The sequence below is a fragment of the Balaenoptera borealis genome, assembly GCF_965194805.1.
Source record: "Balaenoptera borealis genome assembly, chromosome: 3".
NCBI classification, from domain to species: Eukaryota; Metazoa; Chordata; class Mammalia; order Artiodactyla; family Balaenopteridae; genus Balaenoptera; species Balaenoptera borealis.
In genome coordinates this window covers 84,630,314-84,643,071 of record NC_138866.1, presented here as the reverse complement: position 1 = coordinate 84,643,071, position 12,758 = coordinate 84,630,314, and the positions used below count along the sequence as shown (strand labels likewise).

At 38.5% G+C, this 12,758-nt stretch overlaps 1 protein-coding gene across 26 annotated transcripts in view; it reads right to left on the bottom strand.

Annotated features, from left to right (window-relative positions):
• The window catches only part of MGA (MAX dimerization protein MGA), a 190,418-nt gene that overhangs the window by 40,728 nt on the left and 136,932 nt on the right, over positions 1 to 12,758 (bottom strand). For all 26 annotated transcript variants that reach the window (XM_082387791.1, XM_082387782.1, XM_082387789.1 and 23 more), the window contains exons 6-9: positions 11,505 to 11,636; positions 11,184 to 11,288; positions 9,140 to 9,798; positions 7,605 to 7,953 (exon numbers count right to left, since the gene is read on the bottom strand). In XM_082387791.1, the coding sequence (XP_082243917.1) occupies positions 7,605 to 7,953; positions 9,140 to 9,798; positions 11,184 to 11,288; positions 11,505 to 11,636 (1,245 nt within the window). The remainder of the gene's footprint in view (positions 1 to 7,604; positions 7,954 to 9,139; positions 9,799 to 11,183; positions 11,289 to 11,504; positions 11,637 to 12,758) is intronic.

Sequence of the window (12,758 nt, the reverse complement as noted above, 5' to 3'; positions counted from 1 at the left end):
ATCTCACCAACAGAGTCCTCTGATGCATGAAAACTGTGTACCTCTCCATTTACTTAGATCTTTTAAAGTGCTCTCAGCATTTTTTAGTATAAAGTGGGGTTTTTTTTGCAACTTTTGTTAGATTTATCCTTAAGCATTTCATTTCTTTGTATGTTCTTTAAATGGTATTTTTAACTCCAATTTCCAGTTGTTCATTGGTATATATACATATACACTGTATACTGATATTGTTGTATGCTGTAACCTCACTAAACTAACTTACAGTTCTAGTAGCTTTTTTGTAGATTCCCTAGAATTTCCCTATCTATGAAAAAGCCAATTTTATTTCTTCCTTTCCAACCTGGATGCATTTTCTTTTTCATGCCTTACTGCACTGGCTAGAATGTATGATGTTAAATAGACATGATGAAAGAGGACAATATTCCTCACTCCTCATCTCTGGGGAAAAGCACTCAGCACCATTAGTATGTTGGCTGTAGAGTTTTTGTTTTTTGTTTTTGTTTGTGTTATAATATTTATTTATTTATTTGGTTGTGCCGGGTCTTAGTTGGGGCTCGCGGGCTCCTTAGTTGCAGCACTTGGGTTCCTAAGTTGTGGCATGCGAACTCTTACTTGCAGCATGCATGTGGGATCTAGTTCCCTGACCAGGGATCGAAACCAGGCCCCTTACATTGGGAGTGCAAAGTCTTACCCACTGCACCACCAGCGATGTCCCTGTAGAGTTTTTTATAGATGCTCCTTATCAGGTTGAGGAAGTCTCCTATTCCTAGTGTGCTTAAGAACTTTTACCAGAAATGGATTTTGTCAATTTTTCAAAATATCTATTGAAATCATCATATGGCATTTTTTTAAAAGTCTGTTACGGGGCTTCCCTGGTGGCGCAGTGGTTAAGGGTCTGCCTGCCAATGCAGGGGACGCGGGTTCGAGCCCTGGTCTGGGAGGATCCCACATGCCGCAGAGCGACTAGGCCCATGAGCCACAATTGCTGAGCCTGCACGTCTGGAGCCTGTGCTCTGCAACAAGAGAGGCCGCGACAGTGAGAGGCCCGCTCATCGCGATGAAGAGTGGCCCCCATTTGCCGCAACTAGAGAAAGCCCTCGTACAGAAACAAAGACCCAACACAGCCAAAAATAAATAATAAATAAAAATTAAAAAAAAAAAAAAAGTCTGTTACAGTAATGGGGAACTACAGTGATTATTTTCAGGTGTTAAATTAACCCTGCGGACCTGGAATAAATCCCACTAGGCCGTGATGTACTATCCTTCAAATATACTCTTGGATTTGATTTGCTAAATTTTCATTTATTATATATATATATATATATATATATATATATATATATATATATATATATATATATATTCATCCCTCAGGGATATTACTCTACAGTTCTATTGTCTTTTTCTAGTTTGAGTATCAGGGTAATGCTGGTCTCATAGAATAAAACCATTTTACGGAAGTGTTTGTGTAGACTGGATATTATTTCTCCCTTAAACAGTTTTGTAGAATTAAACATGAAGACATCTGGAACTGGTGTCATTATTGTGGGAGTTTTCACTACAAGTTCACAGGTACAGGGTTAAGCAATTACTTATTTCTTCTTAAGTGAGTCTGGTAGCTTTGCGTCTTTCAAAAAATTTGTTCATTTCATCTAAGTTGTCCAATTTATTGGCATAAAATTGTTCCTAATATTTCCTTATTATCCTTTTAAAGTCTGCAGTAATGTTACTTCTCATCCCTGATATTGGTAATTTTTGTGTTCTTTTTTCCTAATCAGTTTCCTACAGATATCAATTTTATTGATGACTCGTAGGTATACATCTCCAACAAAATTCTAAGTGGTCTGAGAAAGGAGGAACACCAGATTTTTAATCCTCTGTCATGGTACAACCCGCAGCAGCTAAGCACAGTACTTTTATATCAATACCACCTGCAGTATTTTTAGACAAATGCAAGAGTAAATAGGTGATAAGAGTGAAGGCCAAATTTCAGAAATTGTATCTTACACAGTAGAAAAAACACAAAGACTTGGAAAACTTGGGTTCAAATCCCTACCGCTCACTTAACAGCAATGTGACCTTGAGGAAGAAGTCACTTAAACACTCTAAGCACTCGGTTAGTGTATTTGCAAAATGGAGAAACCTCCTTATCACAAAAGGTTGCAAGATTTAAATGACATACCCTTATACAGTGCTCTTCACAAAGACTGTCTAATAACGTTAGTATCCCTCTGTTCACATCAATGGATTAATGGGCCACTAATGGCAGAACAATTTTTAAGTCTATTAAAATGACAAAAAAAGCTATCATCAAATGCCTAGACTTCATGCATTAAAAACACTAATTTTTAATTTATACATTAACTACAGAATAAATACACAAACACGAAAAAATTCAAGCTGTACAAAATGACACAAAAATGAAAGGCAAGTCTTCCACCCTACCCAGTGTCACAGTCCCCACCACTGACTACTTTCAACCATTTGTGTTTAGTTTTGGTGGTTACCTCAATAATCCTAAATCAAACACTTCCCCTCAACTCCATGATTTAGCAGTGGCTAAGGACTCAAGTGTGATGAAAGATAAGGAAATTAGCATCCTAAACTTGCTCCACCTTTCATCTTCTGTCGGCTATAGCGCTACTTTCACATTGTCATGGTTTATAGTACTGATTTCTGTTCTAAAATTCTATTTAGAACTTTAGCAATTTGTATATGCCAATTCTAAAAATCGAAATACCAATACATTTGCTTACAAAATTATGCTTATGTGATCAATCCTTGTAGAATCAACTAATGTGACTGACCCCTTAGAGGAAGAAAATGTAATTCTATACCACTAAATTTGTTGAAACTGTCCAATAGATTCTCTTTTCTTATACTCTTAATTGCTCAAAATTTTACCAAAAATTGTATTGGTTCATAGTTGGACCATAATTTTCCTGTACAAATTTTTTCCTTCCAGTGTTCTTAATTGTTTTTTTAATTGATGAAGGTGGCGTGAATCTTCACCTAAACATTAATCATCCAGGTTCTTAACGATGTCATTTCTTAAAATAAACCTAATATTCTCTTAAAGATAGTCTCCTCAGCATCTTTAGATTTTCTACTTTAAACTAGACTACTTGCTTTCTAGTCTTGCTTTGTAGTTGTCATCCTAAGATTGTTTTCTCCCCCTCTTGGGCCGGGTCCACAATTCACCAGATGTTATCTCATGCTTCTTGAATTTTTTGTTTTCCATTTTCTGGAGCACAACCTCAAGAAATTCACCAGGAGTCTGTAAGAGATCAACTTCCTGCATCCTGATTGTATGTTTTAATATATCTCTATCTCATGCATAATTATAAATTATGGTTTATAATTTGGCCAAGAGTGCTAGGTTAAAAATTCATCCAATCCGGGCTTCCCTGGTGGCGCAGTGGTTAAGAATCTGCCTGCCAATGCAGGGGACACGGGTTCGAGCCCTGGTCTGGGAAGATCCCACATGCCGTGGAGCAACTAAGCCCGTGAGCCACAACTACTGAGCCTGCGCGTCTGGAGCCTGTGCTCCGCAACAAGAGAGGCCGCGACAGTGAGAGGCCCGCGCACCGCGGTGAAGAGTGGTCCCCGCTCGCCGCAACTGGAGAAAGCCCGCACACAGAAACGAAGACCCAAGACAGCCAAAAATAAATAAATTAACTAATTAATTAAAAAAAAATTAAAAAAAAAAAAAAATTCATCCAATCCCCACTTGACTCTAATTTTTTTTTTTGGGGGGGGGCTTAGTCGAGTCTTAGTTGCATCACACAGGATCTTTCATTGCAGTGCGCAGGCTCCTCGCTGCGGCACGTGGGCTTCTCTCTAGTTGTGGTGCGTGAGCTCCAGAGCGAGTGGGCTCTGTAGTTGTGGTGCACGGGCTTCCAGTTGCCCCACGGCATACGGGATCCTCCCCGACAAGGGATCGAACCTGCATCCCCTGCATTGGAAGGCGAATTCTCAACCACTGGACCACCAGGTAAGTCCCTAGACTCTGATTTTAGAAACAATGATTCAAACGTCCTGTGTTACTTTGATATCAAACTGATTCTAAATCATTCCTAGGAAAAGTGCCTTCTCTTTAAAAGAGTTCAAGATATCTTCTTCACCCTCAATGCTCTGAAACGTCAGAAGAATGTGTCTAGATAGAGTCACCTTAAAATTATTTCTGCCTGGTATTCAGCGGGCCCTTAAAATCAGAAGTGTCATGTCTTTCAGCTCCGAGACATTTTCTATCATCATTTCTTTTTTTTTTGGGGGGGGGGGGCATGCTGCACAGCATGCAGGATCTTAGTTCCCTGACCAGGGATCAAACCCTCGCCCCCCGCAGTGGAAACACGGAGTCTTAACCACTGGACCGCCAGGGAAGTGCCTCCACCATCATTTCTTTGAGTAATTTCTCTCTTCCATTTCTCTCCTCACTTTCTCCAACTCCTTTAAATCACAGCAATTTTTTTTCTAGTTTTCCTCCTATCTTTTCGCAAAACATACTGATAGATTTCTTCAACTTCTTCCAGTTTTTGTATTTATTTTTGTTTGTTTTCAGTCTCAGCAACATTTCTGTCTCCAAGAACTCTTCGCTATTTCTACTCCTTTTACAGAGCAATCATAACACAAATATCTTCCCTCCTTTCCTCACTGTCCCCTAACAGTACAAGAAAATTAATGGCTCCTAGAGCATCGTAGACTATGTCTTTCAGTAAGGACTATACCAGTGAGAAAACCCAAATACTATGATAATTGGCTGCCTTCTGGAGTTTAACTCTGATTAAGACACAGGGTAAAGACTCTACCAAGAAAGCAAAGTAATAAACCTAACAGATACACAGTATTCCTACTGCTGTGGCTTTTGTAACTTATTTCTGTTGCTTTGAAATGGAAAAGTGTTGCTGTAAGCGCAGGATGGGAATAAACTCAATAAGGAGATATGGATAAAACTAAATTAATAATTTTGTATTATATTTCATTTTAAACCTTTTAAATCATATTTACAGAAAGATCATTTAGGTATATGAAGGTAATACCTTATTTAAACACTGAAATACCGATTAAAACAGCCTGGCACTGGTCACAAAATGGAGAGCAGAAACCAAAAACAGACCCAAACATTGGTATATTTTAATTTCCTTTATCATAGGTGACATTTTAAACCAGTAGGGAAAGTATTTATTCTCAACAAGTGATGGTACAACCAGCTAGCCATTTGGGGGAAAAATGAAGCCCTACGACAAATCTCACATCAAATAAATTCCACATATATTAACAATTTAATTTTTTAAGCCCATGTATTAATCTAAATATTTTTAAATCTTGAGGATAGAGAAAGACTTTCTACATAAGATTCCAAAGAACCAAAACCTTAAAAAGAAGAGACCACCAGACTTAACCATCTCTGATTTTCCTTTGTCAGGGGAGGTGGGAAGACCTTTGAACAAAATTAAAATATAAATTACAAAATTACAACCTGGAAAAAAATAAAACTCTTGGAAACATATGGGGAAAAAAAGCCACTCCAATAAAAGTTAGCAAAGAGTTTTAAAAAGCAATTTACAGAAGAAAGTTTATGACAAATAATAAACCTATCACTGAAGAAATATAAATTTAAGACATCAATTTCTGCCTATTAGTTTGAATATCCAATGTTAAGAATATAGAAGTGGGCTTCCCTGGTGGCGAAGTGGTTAAGAATCTGCCTGCCAATGCAGGGGACACAGGTTTGAGCCCTGGTCCGGGAAGATCCCACATGCCACGGAGCAACTAAGCCCGTGCACCGCAGCTACTGAGCCTGTGCTCTAGAGCCCACGAGCCACAACTACTGAGCCCAGGCACATCTACTAAAGCCCACGTGCTCTAGAGCCCGTGCTCCGCAACAAGAGAAGCCACCGCAATGAGGAGCCTGCGCACTGCAACAAAGAGTAGCCCCCGCTCGGTGCAAGTAGAGAAAGCCCGCGCGTAGCAACAATGACCCAACACAGCAAGAAAGAAAGGAAGGAAGGAAGGAAGGAAGGAAGGAAGGAAGGAAGGAAGGAAGGAAGGAAGGAAGAAAGGAAGAAAGGAAGGAAGGAGGGAAAGAAAGAAAGAAAGGAAAGAAAGAAAGAGAGAGAGAGAGAAAGAAAGAAAGAAAGGAAGGAAGGAAGGAAGGAAAGGAAAGAAAGAAAGAAGGAAGGAAGGAAAGAATATAGAAGTGGCACTATCCAAATACTGGTAAATGTGTAGTTGGTATAATTCTAGCAACATTTAGAAATGTTTAAAAAGCACTCATTGTCACAGCAATTCCACTTTTAACAGCCTATACTGAACATGGATGTTCATCACTGTACTGTTTGAAAACCCAAAAAGGTTAAATGTCCAGCCAAAAGGACTGTAATAATATGAAGGTATTAAAACTAAAATTATAATATAGAGCTGCACTTGTTAATATGGAAAGCAGAACATGACTTTATGATATAAAATTTCTAAAAGTTACCACATACACAGTAGTTCCATTTCTATAAAAATATATATACATATGCACACAAGTGGATTAATAGAAAATCTTGGAAGAATATATGTAAAAATATTAATCATCCAATCTAACTGAAGTAAGTACATGGTAAGCAATTAACAAATGTAAATATAAACTGCCAAAAATGGAATATTAATCCTCTAATAAACTAAGAAGCAAGGAACTCTTCAATTACATGGTAAAATTATAGTCAGTCTATTTAAACAAAACAAAAAGATATAATAGGAAGGAAAAAAAGTCAAAAATGAAATATGTAACTTGAATCTACATAACATTATACTAAAAAGGAAAAATAAGCTTTTCAAAAGAGTACGTAATGCTCAACTCAGTTATGCCCTTATTCTGTCCCCAAATCTCCAACCAACTGATGAATGGCTCAAACCATGACCAGAAGGTCTTTCTGTAAACTTCTTCCTTTAGAAAATAAAATGACGTGTGCTGGCTGACTTGATTGTGGTAATTATTTCACAAAGTATACATATGCCATATCATCATGTTGTACATTTTATGTGCAATTTGTCAATTATACCTAAATTCAGCTTGGGGGAGAAAAAGAAAATGATGGATTACCATGATCATATGTATATTCAAAGAACATGGGGGCCATGAAGTGAGGGAGTCGGGGCAAGACACACGGAAAAAAAGATGAAGCCTCAAAGGCATTCTGAAAATCCAAATAAGAGAATGATTCAAATTTAGCACAAAAAAGCTATCTTCAAGAGAAAATTTCAACTTAAAAAAAGGCATGCGTGCGCAGTTGTGTGTATGTCGCACGTGCCATACAGAAAGAGCATTTTAAGGATAATAAGAAATTTTTATGAGATCATTGATTAGGATTAAAGTAAGTAATATTTGAAATACGTTTTCAAATAACCATACTTTTCCTCTTTTCTCTTTTTTTTTTTTGGCCACACCGTGTGGCATGCGGGATCTTAGTTCCCCAACCAGGGATTGAACCCGTGCCCCCTGCCTTGGGAGCACAGAGTCTTAACCACTGAACCACCAGGGAAGTCCCGAAATAACCATACTTTTCTTTAAAAAAAAAAAAAAAACTACACTGTTTTAACTCTCAATTAATACTCACTGTATTCTAGCTTCTTTCTCTTCTTTTTCTCTTTCAATTGTTCTTCCTCCTCCCTGATTCCCTCTTCTCCTTCTTCTCTTTGCTCCTCTCCCAAATTATCATAAAATACTGGATCACGATGAGCAGTCTTCCTCTGGAAATGCTTAGTTTTGGATCCCCCTTTAACAAGTACAACTTTTCTTTTCAAACAAGTGCAGCCAAACATGCAGTCTGGTCGGCGGCAGTGAGCAGGCTGGCGCTTCTCCAAAGCTAGACTTGAACATACACAACCCAATCGACAGAAGTCATTGTTGCATGGAGGGGCTCGTTTCCTTATGATCGTGTGGATGGGTTTAGTTTTGAGAGATGCCTAAAGTTAAAGTAGAAGATTATAAATCTACTAAATCATCCCCTAACAACTTACAGTCATATACTGGTCTGCCTTCTCCAACTCTGAGCACTCAGTACTAACAGTACGAGATTAGTGCAGATTCAAAGGACAAAACATGAATATAAACAGAACTCTAAGCAATCTCCCATTCTAATGCATAGCACAGACAAGAAAGAGAATAAATAGTTTAATTAATTATGAGCCAAAATATCAACAAGGATGAACATATTCTCAATAGAAATCATGCATAATGTTCTACAGCAGGGGTTGACAAACTTAAGGCCCATGGGCCAAATCCAGCCTACTTCCTAACTAAAGTTTCATTGGAACACAGCCAGGTTCACTCATTTACATAACATCTATGGCATTACAGTAGCAGAGCTGAGTAACTGCAACAGAGACTGTATGGCCTGCAAAGCCTAAAATATTTACTATCTGCCCCTTTACATAAATAGTTTACTGACCCCTGCTCTATGATAATTAATAATTAATTAATAATTAATAAAAAGAGAACATTATAATACATGCATAAAAGTCTTTAGGAATGATTGATTATAAAGGACACAATCTGTATTTTGTCCCAACATCTGATGATCTTCAGCTCTAGAATTTAGTCACAGAATTTAAAAAATGGAAAGTAAAGTACAGAAATTTCATGACAAAAAAATTACCCACGTGCTGCTGTATCATTTCACATGCACTGAGGCTGCTAACACAGGTGAATCAACAATTAATGAAAATCTCTTAATACAAAATTTTAAGAAAGACAAAAACTTTTTCTCTGTAGGTTTATAATTTGGGGGATTTTTCTGGGATTTAATACCATCTACGCGGAGTTTTTAAAGCTGTTTTAACAAGATCAGTAAACGCACTTGACCACATGCTGGAGAATGAAATTAGAAAAGTTCAGAATGGCCAGCTGCCTTTACACAGGAGAGGGACAATTCAAAAGCACAATTGTACAGTCTCCCTCTGCTGGCAGGAGCAATCTACACATGGTGTCTAGTTGATAAAGAAGAACAAACATGGAAGACATTTCCTTAGTTGTCACTAAGGTAACTAAAAGCCCCATCCTCCTGCCGAAAAGCCCCATTCCCATTTCTCCTGACTACCTAATTCTCTCTAGCCAAGACTAATATGTTTCTGGAAAACAACAGATACTTACTTGAGCCGTAAGCAGAGTTGTTAAGGATACATCTGCTCGCTCTTCAGTGATATAGGTCCTTGGTTTTCCTTCCCAAAGTGCACAGTCTTCCAGATCCATTAGCTTCACTTGAGATTTAGACAATCCTGGAGGGCGAGTTCCCTGTTGCTGCTGCTGCTGTTGGTGTGCCTGCCGCAAACTAATCTGCTTTGGAAATGTATTTTCATCTAAAGTTGGCACAACCAAGTTATTCACCCGATTTTCTGAGATGGTGGTTGAAGAATTCTTGGTAACCTTATCTCCTGGAATAATATGACTATGTTTCTGCTTTGGTGAAACAGGGTATGGTAAAATGGATTTATAAGATGATTTAGTTCGGCCACTGAAAGGTGCCTGTTTGTTTTGAGACTTTGCCTTTCGAGAGACAGAGGGTACAGAATGAGGCTTCAAAGAGTAAGAGGTAGAAGGGGAAACGGTAGATTGCTTCTTCAGTACACTATCAAGTGTTCGAACATAGCTGGTACTCTTGGTGGGAAGCTGGTATACCACAGGAGATGTGGGAGCATTAGAAGAGAAACCCATGCTTGTTTCCATCAGCTTGCCTTCATTTTCCAAGTACTCATCCAGCTTATCACTGCAGAAAGCAGAACGGTTTTTCAATGAACCTTCTGAATTTCCACCTAGAAATAAAGAGACACAGATACTTAAATCTAGGACAGATCTTTATATCTATAGAAAAATATACTTAAAAAGGCCAGGAGCAGGGGCTTCCCTGGTGGCGCAGTGGTTAAGAATCCGCGTGCCAATGCAGGGGACACGGGTTCGAGCCCTGGTCCGGGAAGATCCCACGTGCCACGGAGCAACTAAGTCCATGCGCCACAACTACTGAGCCTGTGCTCTAAAGCCCGTGAGCCACAGCTACTGAGCCCACGTGCCACAGCTACTGAAGGCTGCGCGCCTAGACCCCATGCTCTGCAACAAGAGAAGCCACCGCAATGAGAAGGCCGCGCACCGGGACGAAGAGCAGCCCCCGCTCCCTGCTACTAGAGAAAGCCCGCGCGCAGGAATGAAGACCCAACGCAGCCAAAAATAAATAAATCAAATAAATAAAAAAAAAAAAGGCCAGGAATTTATAAGCTACTAAATCTTCCAAACTATCCCTCCTCAGAAGTAAGGAAAAATATAAAATATAAAGCCAAGTAAAGACACTGAATGTCATATACCAATTACATTAAAGTCCATTATCTAAAATTATCTTATTACATATATTTAACATTTTGCAAAATGCTAACAATAGTAATAATTAACACTAAGAGTCGACAACCTCTTATGACCTTAGTATAGAGATGAGACATAAGTAAAAATATAAACGCAAAAAATATACTTAAATTTGACCTCAACAGAATACCAAGAGGTTACTTAAGGGATTGCAATACCTGGATTCTGACACAAAACACAAGGGAAGAGGATAAGGGCACAAAAAGAGGAGTATAAAATTTAGTTTTTATGGAACAAGAAAAAGCAAGTTTAGTAGAAAGACAAGCATTACACTATTATAACACTACAAAGATTCAAAGATGAGAAAAACTATATTGGACAAATGGTAAATTTATCTGGCTAGAGTGTAACTACAAACAAGTGTAATGGAAAGGAAAAGCACTAAGAAAGGAGACCAATAAGCATACAGTCAAAATTTAGATTTTAGATTGGATTTAGAAGTTTATTTTGAAGTACTACAATGCTATTGGGAATCACCATACAGCTCTGAAGCACACAGTTCTGAAATAATGCTTGAGAATGATGCTTTTTATAACTGTAGGAACCAAAAGAAAGTGCACTTTGAAAAGGCTGCAAGGATTATTTAAGCTTGATATGGTTAGCGACTGAACCCCAGGATGGGGACTATGGGACACAGAAAATGAACAAAAACAGCCAAGACAATTATTTTCAGTTTACTTTAAAGCATGGAAAGGAGATAAAGAGAAACAACCAAGGCTTACTTTTAACAAAAGTCTTTGGCCACATGTTTCAGAATGTATTTATAAGTTTTTAAAAAGCTGATTACCTTCATTCCTAGATGCAGAAGCACTATGAAACTTTCCCCTCCATCCCTTGATCTTGGTGAAGTCATTAGTCTTCCCTGTCCTAGAAACAAAGGGAAATCCAGCATCTGTAAAAGAAAAAGTAAAAAAGATGATCAAAATTCTAGCAAGCCAATATTTAATATCTAATTAGCTACTAAAATTTCATCTAAAATGTATAAATCATCATTAAGACTCATCACTAGATAAAAGATCTACATTAGAGTACCCTGTATGTCTGTAACAATGGTAGCATTTTATTTTTATCACAAATTTGTTTGACTTTACAAATGCTACGCACTCACCAGGTGAGGCAGGGTTGGTTCCTGTAAGGTTCCAGAAAGGAAAGCTAGTGGCTGGAGCCAAAGGTAGCTGTACTCCCAAGTATTTAAGATCAATACTCATTGCTGGATCCACTGAATTCAATTTTAAGCCAACTACAAGAAAAAAGGACCACAAATCATTATGGTTTTTTTAATCTTTGGTTGGGGGGTGGGGTGGGGTGAGGTAGGGGGATAATAGAGATCAAGAAAAAGTGGAGAACAGAAATGATGAAATAAAAATTGAAAGTGACAGACAGACTTTAAGGTGGCCTCATGATCCTCACCTCCTGGGTATTACATATTTGCATATTCGTCCCCTTCCCTTCTTGAGTGTGGGTGAGGCCTGTGATTTGTTTCTAACTGATGGAATGTGGCAAAAGGGGCAGGATGTACATACATGATTATGTGTATGTGATAATATAAGAGTAAGTGTATCACCCATCCTGCTAGAGCTACAAGGATATAAATTCTGCCAACAATCTGAGGGAAACCGGAAGCAGATCCCTCCCCAGTCAAGCCTTTGATGAGGAACCAGGTCTGACATCTTGATTGCAGCCTTGTGAGACCCTAAGAAGAGGACCCAGTTAAGCCATGCCCAAACACCTGACCCATAGAACTTTGAGATAGTAAATGTGTGTTTTTTTTTGTTTTTTTTTGTTTTTTTTTTTTTTATTTATTTATTATGTTTATTTTTGGCTGTGTTGGGTCTTCGTTTCTGTGTGAGGGCTTTCTCCAGTTGCGGCGAGTGGGGACCACTCTTCATCGCGGTGCGCGGGCCTCTCACTATCGCGGCCTCTCTTGTTGCGGAGCAGAGGCTCCAGACGCTCAGGCTCAGTAGTTGTGGCTCACGGGCCCAGTTGCTCCGTGGCATGTGGGATCTTCCCAGACCAGGGCTCGAACCCGTGTCCCCTGCATTGGCAGGCAGATTCTCAACCACTGCGCCACCAGGGAAGCCCAAATGTGTTGTTTTAAGGTACTAAGTTTGTGGTAATTTGTTAAGCAACAATAGATAACTAATACATAAACATAGCAGAATTCAGATCTTCTGTACTTTAATGCTTTGTAGCCCAGAGATTTTCTAGGACCTCTAATACAAACTTGCCATAGTCTGTGGTTCTGGCCTAATTAAGGCTACTAATTCTTTAGTTATTATTACTGATATTTATGGTTAATGGAGCTTATAAATACTATGGCTTATTTGTAGGTTAAGAGGCAATCTTTTGGGAAAACATTTAT